Genomic DNA, 20413 nt, shown 5'->3' on the forward strand with positions numbered 1-20413 from the left:
CTTGGCCAGTTAAAAGTTTATGCAACCCATGAATCATTTAGAATAATTTATCTCCAAAACTATTGCATACATTTACATTAAGCATCAGCAAACAATGTTTTCTTTTTTCTTCAAATGAGAACCATTCATTTTTGTTAATATAGGCTAAATTAGTCTTATATGACCCACTTTTGATATGGTACACAATTACAATGACAAATGATACAACTTTTAGAAATAAAATCATCATTGTTGGTAGGTTCAAGGCACATCATTCTGAGAAGCACAAGCTTACCTTTCTCACATCACAAGGAAGCTGCTCATTTGGCTGTCACTGCTGCACTGCATGTTAACTCCTGAAGTTTCTTTTTTTTTTACAGTGGATAGTTTATAAGACACTCTAAGTTTCATTCTCCAGCCTGGTCCCATATCTAAGGGAGGAGTCACAGTTCCTCATCACACTCAGGTCTTTGATCAGAACTCACGGGTAAGACTATCCCTCAGCCAACACCCTAAGGAGCAACAGGACACCTTTGAGGGCCATCTCAAGTTGGATCGCAAAGGTGAAGTCGGCACTCAAAGCTGAACAAAGAGCACGGGCACAAGTCACAAAGTAAGTAGTCGATGCAATATTTAGTATTCATACTATTATGCTACATTATACAAGGATTGTACACAATTAAAAGGAGTAATGCACCTGGCCAATCAGCATAGGTTGGTGTTGCCTGAAGTGTTAAACTGGCCCTGGATTACTGCATAACATTTATATCAGCTTGCTCTGAAAATAACTACTGATTTTGTGCTATTTATGTAGGAATCAGATAATTTGGACAGCATCTTCAATTAATTTACATTAAACATTTTTGGAATGTATGAGCATTTTTGCAAGGAAAAAAACAGCATGTACAGTATTGATTGTATAATGATTGTTATATAGCCAATAGGTAATTTTTTTATGTTTTTTATGGCATTTCACTGTGATTGTGGTTTCATCTCTAAACAGAGATGAAAATGTTTGATTCTCCCTGGAATAGTTCTCAGAAAGATGAACAGAGACATCTGTTGGGCTGAAAAATGTTCATGATGGTCTCTATTCCTATTCCTACGTGGTTTCCTATTATCATATAATGATGAAAGGATGCTACACCATCTGTTTTCTTAGTTTGGAGCAATATTTGTGACATGCAGCTTTTACATTGATCTGTAAATGTAAGCCATGTTTATTTTAGGCCATGATGTTATTTTTATTGGTCCCACACCACTCCACAGCCAACAACTCTGAGATTTCTGGTCAATTATACTGGAGCACAATTACTTTTAATGATGAAAATAGGTCAGAATTGATGGATCATTGAAAAAAACAAATAACTTATATATTCACAATATACATTATTTTAAATAATAATTTGATACTGTATGTCATGGAATGTATGCATTTATGTCATAGACAATAACAAATGTACAATTATAAATATTTAAATGGATAATGATGATTCTACCAACAATTAATAACTTATCTCATGTGTACAGTTCTATTCCTGTAAAATACCACAGGCAATCCTAAGAGCAGGGTAAGCAGGGTAAGGGAAATGATCATTTAATAAGTCATAAAATCTGACAAAAAATTGTCAAAGCAGAAGCCTTGCTGCCATTAATGGGGGGTTGATATCTTAGGACACGAGACCCTTTCCAAGCCTCCCTTGGCCATATTTATAAATCAATCCTATGTCTCAGTTGCTAGGCATGGCTATTTTTCATCTCCTACAAATATGGTTATCCCTGATAAGAAGCTGTCTGCAGATAAACTTATCTTGATGTACTGCTTACATTATAAATCAACACCTAATTTATAGCTGTATGCAACATATCACCTAGACCAGTGCTACACATAAATATAAAACGGAAACGAATGGCATAGTTATTTAAACCTTTCAATCTAGCAGTTATGAAATGCATCTGGGAATAGTATTACTATCATAGGAGATTGTGGAGAAATAAAGCTCTTGAAAAATGTTGGCACTCTGCATTTAAGATGAGAGTGTGCGTCAGAGGTGTTTTGATGGATAGTTTTATGAGGTATGTGACCTATAACAGACAAAAATGCAGGGCTACTTGACTCACACCACTAGGCACATGCTATAGTGTTAATTGAGAAGCAAAGTCCTCAATTTACAGACGCTTTAAATTGCTACTTTAAAGAATGCGGCAATTTCAATGCATTTGTATCATGCTATTCTCAATAACACAGTTCTTTGTGAATCAATTCTATTCTACTACTGCATTTGATGAATTTGATTACACACTTTTGAAATATCTGAATGTAGTTTCAAGTATGTCAATTTAGGTCTTTCATACAATATACATGGTCACAACCACTCATCAGTTCACCAGAAACAAAACTAATGAGGCTTTTTTGCTAAAAGAGGCTTTTAAACCCTGTCCTTTCTCAATATGAATCAAAGTTGTAATCCAAAGAAAACATAATTGCTGCATATTTCTTACTAACAATTTAGTGCCATAACCTCCAGACACAATTAATGTCTCAATCTGCATTCTAAGAAACCCATCTAATAGAGATTTCAGGAGGTATGAGGTTTACTCGAAATGTGTCAGCATTACATTCCTGTAGCAGACATATTGCCTAAATCCCGAGGTTGCAGATCGGTGTAAGTGACACTGTTGCCAGCTTTTTTTTCTTCCAGTGACTTGCCCATGAATTACATTCTAGACAGCTGGAGTGTTCATGTTGCTGTAGAGAAAAGCTGACAGAAGCGCTTAGCTTAGCCCTGCTGCTAAGCACCCATGCTCCCTGCCTCAGGGAACAGACATGATCTGAGTCAAAAATCCATTATGCTTCCTCATCAGAACCACGTCTAGCACTTTTTCAAAGGCAATATATTCTTGAACTTTGCCCTAATTTTGCAACAATCACAAAACCTGAAAGATTAACCACATCGACATCTAACTATAGTTCTTTTGTTGTATTTGTTGAAGAATTCATTTCAAATGGGTCTAAAAATCACATTTCAAATTCCAAAAATTAAAATTAAAATAAATACCACAAATGAAAAATCCGTCATTATTTACATTATTAGATCCTTTAAATCTATTATTTTTTTGTGGAATGCAGAAATACACAAAATACATTTCACAAAAGAAATCCATGCAATTTATAGTAAAGAGATCATAAATCAGTCCAATTAGGGAATTAATCATTTAGGCTGATTTGTAAAATCAATGGTTAAACAAAAAAAAAAAAGCTCAAAAGAACAATTTGTTCTCTGATCCAATTATTAAGTTCAAATCACTGACGTAAATTGTCCAGTTACAGCAGTCAACTTAGATTATAAAATAGAGTAAAAGATTCATTTTTGCAAAAACAATTCAGAATATCTCATCTCATCTTTTTCCTACAGAATAAAGAAACTCATACAGATTTGGAAAAATATGAGAATGTAAACAATGACAATTTTCATTTTGTAAATGATTTTGGGGGAACTGCAAAAGTTAAAATGTCATGATTGTAATGATTTTTTGATAACTAATGTTAATCATCCCACAGGACCGAGTTCTCTGAATCCCACATGCCAAGATGAAATTTACAAAAAGTAAGGAAAAGGAACCCACTGCTCCTGGGCAAGGTAGATATTCGTCTATATACATCTTCAGTAAAATAAATAAATAAATAAAATCACTGAGAACCTTTTCAAAATCCATTGATTTCAAGTATGAACTATATCACAGCTTTTAAACTTCTCTTTTCTTTCCTCAGTGGCCATTAAGAAGCGATCTAAAGTCCCAGGAGTAATGATCACACAGTTTGTGGAGAACATCCCAGCAGGAAAAAGCCATCCCGACTTCTCTCGCAAACCCATCGCCTTGACTATTCAGGAAGGTATAGAGTACAGCAGCTCAAAGCATCTTTAATGCTGAAAGAACAGACATAATGACTGTGTTTTTCAGAAGTACTCAAACTGACTTTGTTAAACCCTCTCACAGGAAAGCTTGCAGTTTTCAAAGCCATCATCACTGGAGATCCAACACCAAATGTAACATGGGCTCGAAACAATGGAGATGTATCTGATCCTGAAAGATATGTTGCTTCATATGATCCAGTCTTAGGAGAACATCAATTACAGGTGTCGTATTGTCTGCTACTTTTTGAATAGCATTCATTTTTCTTTAAAAATCTACTTGTGTTTCGAATTCTAACGTAATCTTCATTTTTAAAGGAACAGCACTTACTTACAACTGCCATTGTCCTGTTATCAAGTAAAACCGATAGTAATAGAGCATCACTGTATTAATAAAAAGAAATCGTGTTGCCCAATAGATGCCCAATGTTGGAGTTGATCAAGCAGACACATACAAATGTTATGCAAGTAATGAATACGGACGTGCTATAGTCACAGTCACACTTAACGTGATTGAAGGTCAGTAGAAAACCTCTAACAATTGTACCTGGGAATTTTGTGGCAAGCATAAAGTACAAATAAAACAAGCGAATCAGTTATCTGACTCAGCTGTTTCTGAAAAAATATTCTTTTTTTTTTTTTCCAGTTGGGTTCAAGAAGAGCAAAGCAATGCAGGAGGCACGATTAGGTCTGTTTGCATTTAAGTCTTGAGTGAATCACTAAAGCAAAAAACAACAAAATATTTTAAATGCAAACTTCTCCTGCAGAATAAAGATGAATAGCGCAACTATATTTATTTTCAGAGCAACGAGAGAAAGCAGCAGCCGATTTAAAAAAGACCCTGAGGACCCGGTGAGTTCTTGCTGATCATACCAGTGATGGTTCTAGCACAACTTGCATTCCGAATGGCCTGTTTATCTGTTTTTTGAAATACAAAAGCAGCTGCATGTGTCCAGCCTGACCCTGGCTGTCCCGGGACGGGGTGTTCATGGTGTATTGCGTTTTCGCAGAGTCGAACAAAAGGAGGAGAGGAAAGATGGAGAAGTTGATGAGAAATTTTGGGAACTGTTGCTGAGCGCTGATAAGAAGGACTACGAGCGCATCTGCGCTGAATACGGGGTGACTGACTTCCGCTGGATGTTGAAGAAACTGAACGAGAAGAAAAAGGAAATAGAGGAGCAGCAGTCGCAGGTGCATTTCAAATAAACTATGAAAAATGATTATGTACTGTTGAGGGATATTCATATACCTCATTAAAAAAAAGTTTAGCTAAGGCTTAACCAAATCCATCAAACAAAATCATAAATGTCATAGTTTTCAACATATAAATACACCGGCACTGAAAAAGAAAGCGACATGTGAAATATCTTACTGGTCTCTATTACTATTTTTGCTCAAGAAGTGCATGTGTTAAATGCCTCTGTAAATCTAGCCCCTGAGGTCTCTTTTGAAAGTTTCGAAAGTATATTTTTAACTTGACTTTCCTCCAACAGTACATTGAACACCTGAGCAACCTGAGACACATTGAAATCAAGACGCCTGGATGTGCCGAATTTGAATTTGAGATGGATCTTAAAGATCAAAATGCCAGAATCTTCCTCTTCAAGGTTAAGCAATAGACACATTTTGATTACTTCATTTTTGCAGTTAAAAAATAAAATTAAATACATTTACAAAACATATCCACATTGTTTTGTCACAGGATGGTGTTATGGTTCCATTTAACACTGATACAGATGAGAAGCATTCTCTGCGTCAAGTCGGCAGGAAATTCGTCTTTAGCGTACATGGTCTGAATGCAGAAGATGCTGGATTGTACCAAGTCGATATTGAGGGGGTCAATGTCTTCTCCACTGACTTTAAAAGTGAGCTTTAAGCATTTAGAAAGAAATTGCTCTCCATACATCATATTTACATTAAAGTATAACATTAAAAGGATAGACAATAATTCTTTCAGCATTTACTCAAATCTCACATTTTTCCATGTTTCGGGATTTATTTCTTCTGTGAAACACAATATTTTGGAGAATGCCTGAACTTTCCATACAATTAAAGTGGATATTGATATATGACATAAGACATATGATTTATGTGTTGAACAACCTGACACTTAAATTATACTCTGAAATCATCACATTAGCTTTCAAATCTCAGCTGCACTTGGATTCAAATTTAAAACATTCAAATAAAGGAAACATTAAAAGTCAACAGCAATTTAAAATTCTACTTGGCATGGAGATTCATGTAAAATATCTCCTTTTGTGTTTCACAGAAGAGAGAAAATGCAATGAGATGTGAGATGTGAACGTGAGTGTGAACATGCATTTTCATTTCTAAATTAATTATGTCTTTATATGTGACAAAATATATTTTGAGTGCTGACTACTATTTGAAAGTTGCTATTTCACACTTTATTTTAAGGTCCAATCCTCGCTATTAACAAACCATTAGCTATGACTTTTGCCTCAAAAAACTCCTAATTTGCTGCTTATTAATAGTTAGTAAGGTAGTTGTTAAGTTTAGGTATTGGGTATGATTAGGGATGTAGAATATGGTCATGCAGGATATGTGCTTTATAATTACTAATAAACAGCCAATATGTTAATAATAGGCATGCTAATAAGCAACTAGTTAATAGTGAGAATTGGTCCCTATACTAAAGTGTTACCATCCTATTAAAATATTTCTTTAACTTGAATAAAAACAATGAATGTATATGTTATCACAAAGTACAGTTTTATGTTAAAGCATGCTTGTTTTTGTCTCTACCTTGACAGTTCCAGCGGTAGACTTCTTGGTAAAGATTCAGGAAGTGAAGGCTGTGGAAAGAGAGGATGCCGTGTTTGAGTGTGTCTTATCTGCTCCGCTCCCTAAGATCTCTTGGCTAGGCAAGAACATCCCCCTGGAACAGGGTGAAAAGTATGACATCTCTGTCTCTGAGGACATGCTAATCCATAGACTGGTGGTGAAGGACTGTATGCAAGTGGATAAAGGCATCTATGCAACTGTGGCTGGAATGAAGTCCTGTAACGCCTGGCTGATAGTGGAGGGTAAGATCAAATTCAGACATCACCCACATTTATCAGATCAATTGATAAACATGTTAAAGTGTAAAAAGCCATGTGAGAAATATTCATTAACTGATATCATTGCAATTGACACATTTAACACCCAGTTAAATAATCACTTTATTGATTCAGAGTAGATTTGATTCATAAATTCTAAATTAGAATCTTTTGTTCACAGGCACAATTAACAATTAAGTGAACATTGATTACTGCAGCATGGACCGACCTGACAAGCACTAATAAATAATTCATTTTGAAACCACAAAATTGACAATTTCAATAAAATGTTTTAAATCTAAATGAATGAGCACAAAAGAAAACTGATTACTTGCATTGTTTAAATGGTCAATTATGTCCATTATATCATTGAAAGCAGGACGTACGTGTGCAGTGTCATGTAGACATCCCGCAAGTTTTCCACTCAATGACCAGAATATTAACACCTCATTCCTATGTTGGTCTGCCCTTGGAACAGCTGACCCAGATTCGAACCAGAGGGGCAAGAAGGCAGCACGCAAAACCACTCAAGCAGGAGGTGGAGGCGCAGACCTGATCAAGATCGCGGCAGAACAGCAGGAGAAGCTGCAGAAGGAGCACGAGGAGAGGATGGAGCAGCTGAAACAGATTCAGGCTGAAGAGGCCGCTGCCAAAGAGGAAGAGAAACCAGCTGAGGAAATAACTGCTGCGCCAGAACCGCCAAAACCGAAGGCTAAACCTAAACCCAAACCCAAGCCCAAGCCTAAACCAGAACCCAAGACAGACTCTGAAGCCGTAGCAGAAGAGCCAGAACCTGAGCCAGAGGTGGAGGAGGAACAACCAGAATCAGAGGAAGCTGCTCCAACACCACCAGAGGAAGAGGCACCCAGTGAGGAGCCAAGGAAGAGAGTGAGAACTGGGCCCTTGGTCCCAGACACCATTATCGGTAAGATTACTTAATATTTCGATTAGCTGATTCTTTTGACTACATATATGTTTAACTACACAATAAAAGTCAGTCAATAATAGTGATGTACTCTAAATGTTTTTTTTTTTTTTTACTAAAAAGGACTGCCTCATTAGCTCGGGAAATAAGAGTCATTTGCTCGACAATCAGACTTCACCTGTTGGGCTGTATGTTTTTGATTCACACACAAAAACACCTCAAATGAGTCATTATAGATAGGGATTCAGGCTTAGTCATGCTGTAATTTTTAAATTCACTACTTAGAAAGAACTCATTGAGTCATTCACTCAAAAATGGGACTTCATCTGTTGAGTTGTATGTTTTTGATTCGCTGAACAGTCAAATTAACACTCAAATTGATCATTAGCTTGGGAATTGGATGTTACTAGTCACGCTGTATGGCTTTAATTTACTAAATAGAAAGGACTCAAGAGTCATTCACTCATAAATCAGACTTCACTGGTCATGCTGTATGATGCCGATTCAATAAAAAAAAATCACCTCCTAAGAGTTATTGGATTGGGAATTGTACATCACTGGTCATACTGCATGTTTATGTTTATGACTTATGTTTATGATTTATCACTAATAAGACCCAGCTTAAATAAATCAATAGCTTGGAGGATAGGCTTTACTATTCATGCTGTATGTTTTTTAAATCACTAAACAGAAAAGGGTTATTTGCTTGAGACTTCTCTGGTCACGCAGCATTTTTCTCGCTGAATAGTAATGCTGGAAACACAGTTTTTTTTTGGGACGGTGTTCCGTCCACATTGGCAGAAACAAGCATGTGCGGCAACCTGATTTTTCCCCCAGCCCTGTTTTCTGTAGATCTTGCTAATGCATCATTTTTCTGATGACATCATTTTAAGTTTGATAAAACCTTTAAACTTGACAATGTACCTGTTGTTCAGATCCGGGAGTTCACTTCACCAGTGGACTGTCAGATGTTCATGCCATCATAGGCCAGTCAGCTGAAATGGTGTGCAAACTCAGCAGTGAGAAGTGTGATGGCATTTGGTATAAGGATGGAAAAGAGGTAAGCCCAGGTTGTTGATGCTCAAAGTCCCAGTGTAATAAATAAAAATAAATATTATTTATTTAGACATGATTTAGCGATTGTATTTATTAAGTAATAATTCTGTTGAAATATCTGTATAGATAACATCCACAGATGATCTGACGATCGTCAAAGATGGAGCAGTCCATAAAATAATTGTATCAAACTGCACAGAGGAGGATGGTGGAAAGTACCGCTTTGAGGCAGATGGACGTAAAACTGAGGCGATGTTGATCGTGGAAGGTAATTAGCATTATATGTACACAGGGTTTGAAATTAACACCCGCCAAATGCGGGTAAAAATCAGCTGTGGCGGGTAACGCTGTCAAATCACTAGCCAATTTGGCGGGTTACTTTTCGTAAATTATGTTAAAAGTTAATTTCAAACCCTGTATGTACAAAAAAATAGAGGTGCATTTTCTGGTAAGTCAGAAACTTTTCAAAATAAACTCTATTGTATATTGTTTTTCAGACCCACCAAGGATGAATCAAGATGACTTGGCTAAGTTCTCAGAGCCTGTGATAATCAAGGTTGGCCAAAAAGCAACCTTCAAAATGGACTTTGTAGGTCGTGAGCCAATAAAAGTGCAATGGTACAATGAGGGTGAGGAGATGCTTGAGGATAATCACATCAAGATTGAGAAGTCAGACAGTCACAGTCGCCTTCTACTTGTGAAATGTCAACGCAAAGACAGTGGAGAAATAAAGCTGAAGCTCAAAAACGAGTTTGGAACCATTGAGGCCCTATCAAGACTCATCGTTCTAGGTTGGTACATGAAAGGCCGTAATTAAGAAGAATGCTGTTTTTATATAGTAAAAATAAAATGTAAAATAACCTGCCCTTAATGGAATTTACAAATATAATCCAATTTATAATCCACAAGGCATTTGTATGCACCGCCTTGAACAAAGACCAACAAGAACATAGTATTTCTTTCTTGTAATTCAGATAAACCCACCAACCCAATGGGACCTGTTGAAGTATTAGAAGCCTCAGCATCCTGTGTGGAGTTCAAGTGGAGGCCCCCAAAGGATGATGGCGGTTCTCCTATAAAAAACTACTACATTGAGCGTAACCAAATTGGACGCAACACCTGGACGAAGATTGGAAATATCCCCGGTGAGCCCAATTATAAGGACACTGACGTGGACCATGGGAGGAGGTACTGCTATCGCATCAGGGCTGTGACTGCAGAGGGCACCAGTGACATTTTGGAGACAAATGACATCCAGGCTGGCACCAAAGGTGAGGTTGCATGTGTTTAGATCTTAAAATTGAGCATTAAGATGTCACTGAAAATGGAAGTAAACACTCGTTGTCATAGAAACTGTTACATATAAAGGACTAATTTGTTACAGCATATCCTGGACCACCATCTACACCAAAAGTGGTCAGTGCTTTCAAGAACTGCATCACTTTGGCATGGTCACCTCCCACCAACACCGGTGGAACCAACATCGTTGGCTACAATATGGAGAAACGCAAACGGGGCAGCAACTTATGGGGTCAAGCGAACCCCCCTGATGAGCCAATCAAAGGTTTTCTTTAGATCTTAAAGTGCTTTTGATCTGCCATTTAGTGATTTCTATAAAACCTGATAGGTTTTACTTACCCTTATTTCACTCATTGTCCTCTCCAAGGCAAACAGTATGATGTGAAAGATGTGGTTGAAGGAATGGAATATGAATTCCGTGTGTCAGCCATCAACTTCTCTGGTGCTGGAGAACCAAGCACACCCTCTGAATTTGTGATAGCCAGAGATCCAAAAAGTAAGTCAACAACACTCAAAGAATTATCGCATTAACACATTTTATAAGCATTTGTATGGTACAAGATGTTGGATGTTCAAAACCTGCTGGAATAAAGCACAAAGGAACAAAAATAATTCTACAACTGAACTACCTTGACCTTTTTGTGCTTCAATTTGGGATTTCAGAACCCCCTGGTAAAGTCATTGACCTGAAAGTCACAGATTCCACCTATACCTCTTTGTCTTTGAGTTGGACTAAACCAAAGGAGGAGAAAGGTGTCCAGGATGAAGCTAAAGGTTATTTTATGGAAATAAGGCCAGCTGAGAACACAGAATGGGGTCGCTGCAACTCCAACCCACTCATTTCAACATCCTATACAATTCTTGGCCTCAAGTCTATGGCTATGTACTGGGTCCGAGTGGTTGCAAGCAATGAAGGAGGTGATGGGGAACCCCGAGATCTGGACAACTACATCATTGCCATGCCTCCACCTGGTATATTATAATATGAATATATTTTTTATAATGTGTACATTATCTGTCAAAAGTTTAGATGCACATCAATAAATTTACATATCTTGTGAATTTTAACATTTAAATTACATTTATGCATTTTGCAAAGGTTTTTATCCAATGCGATTGGAAGACTTAATTTGCATGAATGCTTGAAAATATTTTTGTAAACAAGTATAGATTGTACCAGTATTTTCTTTACAAACCTAAAATTTTAAAAAGAAATATCAGCTAATAAGTGCTTAGTATACATGCGAACAATTATTTTTCAATTATTATTTTTTTTAAAACATCCTATGATGCCCCTCATAAAGTTGGTTGAGAGAAGTCCAGAGTTTCATAGAACACTTTACTATTAATCTAAATTTTGGAAAATAGTGCTAATAAAAATGTGCATGTGTGTCCAAAGTTTTGACTTATTGTTGTATTGGTTTTAAATAATTAATAATCCATTTTAATTAACTTTTTTTCACTTTAAATATGTTTATATGAAGATTAATTTGCTACTCCTCAAATCTTCTTTTCAGTAAGGCCAAATTTCACCAATCGCAAAATGAAGAGCTTTATGGTCATGAGAGCTGAAAATTCTGCTCGGGTCAACATAAACTTTGAGGTATCCCAATGCTATAGAACAAAATGGTAGTATTTACTAAACGGGCATTTTCCTATCCTCAGATGACTTTTCTGATTTTAATAAAATATTAACTATCATTTGCAGGCTTCCCCAATGCCAACTATAATCTGGCTGAAAGATGGAATGCCTGTGTCGAAACGTGTGACCGTGAGCAATACAGATGGGATGTCCCAGCTCCTGATTCCCAGTGCTGAGCGTTCTGACAGTGGGATCTACACCATCATTGTCAAGAACATAGTGGGTCAGGAGACCTTCAGTGTTGAGATCAGAGTGACGGGTGAGAGATACAGATAAGAGCCAAGCGCATCAGGCCTGAAATCTAATTTGCTTAGTGTGATTTTGCACGCAGAATGTGTCTCCGGATAAACATACTTGTACGTCCTGGAACAACATCAACCAATCAGATTTTAGGGCTAGACTTAGTGTTGAGTCTTCAGCAACTTTTCACTCAGATTTCAGGGGCTGTTATTATCCGTTCCAGGACCAAAAGCCTGTTTATCAAGGAACACATCCTACTTGGCAAAATCTCTAAGATAATAATGAGGAATATTATGGATTGTGAGGATACCTGGCATGTTTGCAGATGATCCAAAGCCACCTGGCCCAGTGGAGCTTGAAGAAAATGTCCCTGGCACCTTGACAGTTTCTTGGGAACCTTCTCCTGATGAGAAACGAGACAATCACTTGCACTATATGGTGATGAAACGGGACTCCATCAAACGCACCTGGCATTCAGTCGCTGACCGCTTGTTCAACAACAACTTCACAGCAGTCAACATCATGCCAGGAAGGGAATATAACTTTCGTGTGTATGCCAAAAATGACATAGGCCTCTCAGAAACTTCTGAGTCCCTAACATGGGGCGTTGTCAGGAAGAAAGGTGAGCTGGCTGGGACTTCTACCTCTTTTGGTCTGCTCTCGATAAAGAATATTAAATGTACTCCTTAAGATTCTTTGTCCCATTTAGTATGTTCTTATCTCCTGCAGAAAAGTTCAGCCTCAACTTAGCCCCATCCAAACCTTGCAACTTTGACTCTGCTCCCATTTTCACGGTTCCCCTGAAAACGCACACTATCCCGGAGAAATATGAGTGCTACATGAGCTGTGCAGTGAGAGGCTTCCCCACACCTCACATCACCTGGTACCGCAACAACGTCAGCATTAACACTGACACCAACTACTACATTACTAACACCTGTGGCGTCTGTTCCATGCTCATCTTGAGAGTCGGTGCCAAAGACAATGGAGAATACAGAGTAGTGGCAGAAAACTCTTTAGGCCGTGCTGAATGCAGCACACAGCTGACAATCTTAGGTATGTTGACAGAATATGTGTGAAAACACCAGCTGTAGTTTGACTTGGTCTTATATAAGTGTACATACAAGTTGAGCTACATTTACATTTGTGGAGATTCTCTCTCTCTCTCTCTCTCTCTCTCTATATATATATATATATATATATATATGTATATTAGATATTTATTTTGCTCTAAACATTCTGCTGGTTGGGAAAAGTATTATAAGTATTGTATCCTTAAGTAAATTAAATTTATTTTTCATTTTTCAGAGTGAAATATCTATGGCATCTGGAAGACTCCTCTGACTCATCTTCAATTTATAAATGTAAACATAATGGAAAACCTCTGCTAGGCATTTTAAATTTATTAATGTCAACTGCACGTTTGATTTAATTGTGAGTCAAGTACAATATTTTGTTCATTTCAAAGCATTTATGCAGCATTTGTCATTTGATCGTTGTATTTCCTTGTCTGTAATTTGCCATCATTGATTGCTGTCACTAATAAAAATGAGTAAATTAAACGTATGTAGTGCCACAAACTTACTGTTGATAAAACTGTATAAGCTATATTCGTGACAAATATTGGTCTCCAACTTAATCATTTACTATTATGTTGAACGTGACCCCACTAGGGCAAAGGTTATAAACACTTAAAAGAGAAAACAAGTAACATTTGCTCTTAATAGCTAGTAAACCTGCTTGCAAATGTCAGTGCTGTGCAATAACTTTCCCTGTAAATATTTTAAGTTGCCCATAAACCATGATCATAAAATATCCCTCCAACCTCCAACCAGTAAGCATTCTTGAAATCTCCCCATTGGTAAAAGCATTTCCAAAATCAGTACAAAATATGTTACTCTGAGGAATTTTCAAATAAATGTCACCAAATGCAAGAAATAAATAAATAAAAAAAGGCATAAAAGTGTTTTATTTTTCATAGACCTGGCCTTGGTTCTTGCTTTATAGCTTTCCATTATTAACTTTCCCCTACAGGGACGAAAGTGCATGCTGGTAGTAAATGGAAAATGCATATAAACCTGATGGCAGATATCCGGGTTAGCGTGTACTGGGGTCAGAGAGGGACTAAGTCAAGTGGACAGATGGCAGTGCCTATGCAGACGGGAGTGGCAGCTAGTAGATTGAAGAGCTCTAAGTGAACATATATGTGAAAATATGTCAGCAGACAACAAGAAGAAAGCACACATCATCTAGTGCTATTATGTCAAATGAAAGTAGTGCCTGTCCCTAACATTATTTGCTGATTAATCTGGAGTTTGACACGGCAATAAAAGCTTTCAAAGTCATACTAGGCTTGACCAAGCACTAAAACTTATACTAGCCTTCCTAAAATATTTGTCCTTCCAACTGCGTATGCACAATATGTACATAATAAAGTGTTTAATAAAAACAAATGGAAATAAATCTTCAAACTAATTGCAGGACAAATGAACTTTGTTATGTGGGTTCTGGCTATAATTTGTAAATGGATGAACATCACAACAGAGAACTGTAGCCAATGGGTCAGAGAACTGACCAAAACAAAACTAGACAGCTGACTGCGCAAATTAAAGGGGTCATATGACGTTACTAAAAAGAACAGTATTTTGTGTATTTGGTGTAATGAAATGTGTTTATGCGGTTTAAGGTTAAAAAAACACAATTATTGTTGCTCCTCTATGCCCCGCCTTTCTGAAATGCGTCAATTTTTTGTTGACGGCATTGTAGGCTACATTCCCAGATTCAGGAAACAGTCCTCCATAAAATGTGCTGCACACACTTGAATATTTGGTTTGAACTGTTCTGGAACAGTGTTGTAAATACAACTTAACCACTGATTTCTAGTCGTGTCCTCTTTTGGAAGACCAAACAAAGTAGTTTCACTTTCACAACGAAACACACAGCATCTCCACGACATGGTGGCGGCGGCGGCGGCAACAATACTACAGCGAGAATAAAAGTTATGCCTTCTTTCTTTATTTGAAAATTTGGGCGGAGTTTTGCAAATCTTCCCACACAGTGACGTAGACATGTGGGGGCGTGTAACACGTGTTTAAACAAGGTGTTTTAGGAGGGCGTGGACGAATCTTAACTTTTATAAAGAATATCTCTTTGGGTTTGAGACTTTAGTCTTTGCAACTTTAGGGATCTTATCTATGCACTAACAGCTTGTAACACTCCAAAGAGAAAGGACAACTTGAAATCACATCATATGACCCCTTTAACAATGATTCACTCAAGTGTGCTTTATTGATGCTTAAAGTTGTTTGCCTGATTAAGTACATGATATATTGTAACACAAGTTGAACTGTCTGTAAAACCTAAAATGTGCTTTATTTTCAAAATAAAATATTAAAACACGTTTTACAAATGAATTCTAACTTAATATTGTCAAATGAAATGTTTTTGGCAAAAACAACCATGTTTAAAAATGTTCATTGAATAATTAAAGATTATGAATATTTCCTAAAGTAATAATTATTATAAACCATGCAAGGGAAAATGTGCAGTCAGTTTTCATAATCAACCAGTGGGGTTTACTGAAGCATAATAATCGGCTGTACATTATCTCAATTATTATATGGCTACTTACCAAATATATAAATAAATTGACATTAAATATTGAATTGAGTTTAAATTATTAATGTGAGAAGGACATTATTAATGTAAGAAGGAAGAGACTGCATAGTGATATGAAACACATGAAACTAGCACAGTCAGTCATGTAGGGACAATTATACAGTTCAGTGTATATATATATATATATATATATTGGTAACACTTTATTTTAAAGACCAGTTCTCACTATTAACTAGTTGCTTATTAGCATGTGTACTAATAGCATATTGGCTGTTTATTAGTACTTAAAAAGCACATATTAATTCCTTATTCTGTATGACCATATTTTAGATCCCTTAATACTACCCCATACCTAAACTTAACAACTAACTAACTATTAATAAGCAACAAATTAGGAGTTTGTTCAGGGAAAACTCTTAATAGTGAATATGTGTTCCCTATTCTAAAGTGCTACCTATATTTTTATATCACACACACACACACACACACACACACAAACACACGTATATGCACATGTATGTATGTATGGTTAATATTTATAATATTATTGTTTAAAGAATTGTCTTATGCTCATAAATGTTGCATTTACTTGATTAAAAATACAGTAAAAATAGTAACTGTGATATATTATTGCAATTTAAAATCATGTTTTTTTATTATTATTATTATTTTAATACACTTTAAAATAATTTATTCGTGGTGGCAAAGCTGAGTTTTCATCAGCCATTACTCCAGTCTTCAGTGGCACATGACCCTTCAGAAGTCAATATAATATTCTGCTAAATATTGTTTTGGAACCTATGATACGTTTTTCAGGATTCTTTGATGAATAAAATGTTTTGTTTGGGTTTTTTTTTTTTGGAAAGAAATTATTACTTTTATTTAGCATGGATACAAAAATATAATTGGCTAATCAAAGTTAGTTATTTCTGAGAGCAGTGAATTATTACCAAAGCAACAGCTACTACAGTGACAGGTAATGGCAAATAATGATATATGCTGTTTTTAGCAATGACATGCATTTTGAGCCTTGCTGTGATGAGGTAATTTGATATTAAACTGACACTTCTAGAGGCAACCTAGGGTTAACTGCCATGGTCAAGGGTTCAGATATAATAGGAACTTCAGCCTGTTCCTGATTTAGCACAAATGACCAGATTTAGAAGTGCTATAATACTGTTCAACTGTGGATGCATTCTGTTGGTTTGTACAGTAGTTGGCTTTATTAATTGAATTCTATTTCCAGAACGTGAGGCACACATAAATAATTTCCCAAAACATATTACTGAATAATACACAACATCAGAGCTTCAGACTGCTTGCCTCTTTATTTTGCAAATTACTAATTTAGTCCACTCATCATAGAGAGGTCAGCTGTAATTTATATAATAAGTGTCATACTGTCCTCAGCAGTGTTTGCAGCTGCCATAATATAATTTATTAATAAACCAGTCGGAGTCCTCGGCTTGCATTTATGAAATGGTTTCAAGAGATAGTTCCACTTTTTAAGCTCTAAATAAATCATATTAAATATATGGTCATATTAATATTTAGAGAAACATCATTTATCCTCATATTCTCAATGAATATACACACATCTCACCAACTTAATACACCATCTCACAGAAATCTATTACTTCTCCATGAGGATTTAGGGAATTTTATATTATGCAAATAGGCTTGATATTTTAATCAGCACATCATGGAAGAAGACTTTGTAGTCACCCTATCCCATCCATTTATTTCTGTATTTATTCAAGTTTGCAGATATTTTCATTCCTGTTTTAACTATAGAGAAGAAAAAAAATACAAAATGATGTCACAAAAGATTTTAATAGGCACCCCTTTTATATTCCATTTCCCAGGTTGTTTCTGTATTCTTATCCCTTGTGCTGTGCATCACACCACATACAGATGTGCAAAAATCTCTTATCCTGAGGACTTAGTTTTGGCCCCCCAAGGTGTCCTTTATCAAAAGCGATGTTCATCCCCGCCTGACAGCGGTCAGAATGTATTGGTGTTCTTGCTGGGGACCTTAAAACGCTTGTCATTACTTCTCATTGCCTACAGCCTGTGGCAAGAATCAAATATATTCAGTTTCACTGGGAGGAGTTTCCAGCCAATCCCACATGTCCTCTTGTGAACCCAGTGCTTGGCATCTTACAGACAGCTTAATGAAATTAATATATTGAATTTTCTGCAGTGATTGATATGCTACATCCAAATGTAAACCATAATCTACTCTGCAGAAACTTGGACATCAGCAAATCTGATTTATTGCAGGTACTTAAAGAAGAACTTATTGCACCTCTTCCTTCCCATGAAATTACAAAATGAACCTTTTGGATGTCAGCCATTATAATTGCCGGCACTGAGAGACTCCAAAGTAGCAGTTAAAAACAAACTTAAAGCAAGTGTCTGTCGGCAATGACCTTGAAGGGCACGAAACATTGGCTAACCCTGCTGTTATGAAACCTCCGACTGGTTAAAGCGAGTCATCTGTGATTGAAGGATGCAATTAAAGATTGCTAGTTTGAGGAAAAACATCTATGCCACCCTGCCATGTCTGGAAACAGTTTACACTTTATTTTAATCGCTGTTGACTCATCGCTGAGTCATTGTTTGATGTAGCAAATGAGCGAAAAAGTTTCACTTAGGGGGTAAATATTCCATATTATAGCACAGAAGTGATATAACTTCATTCAAACGTTATAACTTCCATAATTACGTACCACGACAGTACAGATAACAAAGAGACGGTAAAAAAAATGGTGCAATGTATCATGTTAATATGAAGGAATTGATTTTTCACAGGTATTTTAGCTGCATCTATCTATTACTTTAAAAAAGTAATTACAAGCTACTAATAAGCTCTTTAACAGTGTAATTAGATTACTGTACTAGTTACTCTCTCTAAAAAGTATTGCATTACTTATTACTAATTACTTTCTAAAATCCATATCAACCTCGACCAGTAGAAGACATGAAACTATTTTAATTCTTTCAAATAAATAATATAAAATTGCATAAATTATTCTTGAACTGACCAAAGTATTTAAAGGGAGAAGGTTACATAAAAAAAAAAAAAAACATTTTAACATTAGATGTTAAGTTTTTATGTTAATCTACTATTATTATATATAGAATTGTTTGGTACAGCATTTAATTAAATTACATCAGAAGTAACTAATCAAATTACAGAAAAAATGAAGCAATTAAAAGTAATCCATTACTTTACTTTTTCAAAGGAAAGGTAATTAAATTGTTACTAATGCATTACACCCAACACTGTATATCTGTACATACACGCGTGAAACTGAAACTATATTTTCTAGATTAACTTGCAACAACAAACTCTAATGCCTAATGCAAGTCCTAAGTTAACGTTTTTTCACTATTTTACAGTCATTCACTCAAAATTTTAAAAGATAAAACAATAGAAAGATATAAAAAGGTTTGCTTAACTGTCCCAAACAGTTTTATCTTTTATTTCAAGATTATTATTATTATTTTTTTTTTGGCCTTTGATTATAACATGCTTAGGAGGGTTACTTACGAGTTAGGGTTATTTGCCATCCCCCTTTTAGTAATCTAGGGTTGAGATATTTAATTTTGTTGTCACTCAGGTAAATGTGAATGGTTTCTACAACTACAACATTTCATTGTAGCCAAACTCCTGTATCACTTCCTCCCCTCCCTGCAGGGGGAACCATGTCACCAAGCATTATGACTCTCCCTGGCAGTTACTGGGTAAGATTGTGATAGAGGAGCATTGCTATTAAATTCCTTAAAGGGGTCATATGATGTTGCTAAAAAGAACATTTTTTTGTGTATTTGGTGTAATGAAATGTGTTTATGCGGTTTAAGGTTAAAAAAACACATTATTTTCCACATACTGTACATTATTGTTTCTCCTCTATGCCCCGCCTTTCTGAAACGCGTTTATTAGCTTTATGAGACACCGTACTGGACTAGCACACTGTTAAGCAGAGCTTAGAGAGAAGAGTTCACTTGGCCGTTGGTAAGTTAATTGCCAATCTGTTGCCTTGGACAATGCTAAAGTCATTGTGGAAAATAATAGTTTTTGACATCTGGTTAATATCTTAATCTGCTTTGGTCTTTGAACTCCATGAACAACTTTGCTTTTACTGTCAGAATCCAGTTTAAGCTTTACCATTTGCATTCTCAGTCACCAGCATACAAGTAAACTTTTTTAACTTCATCACAAAGTAAACAACAACACATTAAATCTAAACATGGTGAAGTAAAATGTATTACTTTGTGTATGAAGTGGATTTGCACAGTAGTAGATCAATTTTATTTTGCTGACGCTAGGTTTGTTTATCTTAATCAACTGTTTATGTGTCAAAGATTTGTTTGGTACTAATCTTTGATTTGCTAGCTCCGAGATGACTCACGCTGTACTGTTCAGACAAAACATAGACATATTTCATCCTCAGGAGACACCTGGATGTGTATTTAACCTTTTACTAAGCTCTAAAACATTTTCCTCCACATGCTCTGGTACATTCTCATTGATTTTGGATTGTCGGGATTGTTGTATCCTTTAATAAACTCCCTTTGGGTGGTCATCGTTTAATTGTTTAATTTACTTAAGTTTATGTGAAACACAAAGGTCAATAAATTAAAAAAATAATCAAATTAATAAAATACT

The 20413-nt window shown here is 36.0% G+C and overlaps 1 protein-coding gene across 1 annotated transcript; it reads left to right on the forward strand.

Annotated features, from left to right (window-relative positions):
* Nucleotides 1-244: 244 nt before the first annotated feature.
* Nucleotides 245-13507, forward strand: LOC107708174 (immunoglobulin-like and fibronectin type III domain-containing protein 1). Its single transcript, XM_016512344.1, has 24 exons — nt 245-592; nt 3542-3620; nt 3752-3874; nt 3979-4118; nt 4313-4412; nt 4540-4581; nt 4697-4745; nt 4904-5084; nt 5387-5500; nt 5596-5758; nt 6671-6943; nt 7437-7883; nt 8819-8943; nt 9066-9207; nt 9437-9730; nt 9914-10210; nt 10324-10503; nt 10606-10734; nt 10902-11210; nt 11756-11841; nt 11947-12139; nt 12446-12742; nt 12850-13176; nt 13429-13507. Exons 2-24 carry the CDS (start codon nt 3572-3574, stop codon nt 13431-13433), a joined length of 4065 nt encoding a protein of 1354 aa, XP_016367830.1. The 5' UTR covers nt 245-592; nt 3542-3571; the 3' UTR covers nt 13434-13507.
* The last annotated feature ends 6906 nt before the right edge of the window (nt 13508-20413 follow it).

This window comes from Sinocyclocheilus rhinocerous, unplaced genomic scaffold (genome assembly GCF_001515625.1).
Source record: "Sinocyclocheilus rhinocerous isolate Xijiao unplaced genomic scaffold, SAMN03320098_v1.1 scaffold113, whole genome shotgun sequence".
Taxonomy (NCBI): Eukaryota; Metazoa; Chordata; class Actinopteri; order Cypriniformes; family Cyprinidae; genus Sinocyclocheilus; species Sinocyclocheilus rhinocerous.

Coding starts and splice junctions, on each gene's coding strand:
- LOC107708174 (XM_016512344.1), top strand. CDS start 3,572: ATGAAATTTACAAAAAGTAAGGAAAAGGAACCCACTGCTCCTGGGCAA. Junction 4,746..4,903: donor AAAAAGACCCTGAGGACCCG/GTGAGTTCTTGC, acceptor GCGTTTTCGCAG/AGTCGAACAAAAGGAGGAGA. Junction 10,735..10,901: donor GATAGCCAGAGATCCAAAAA/GTAAGTCAACAA, acceptor TTGGGATTTCAG/AACCCCCTGGTAAAGTCATT.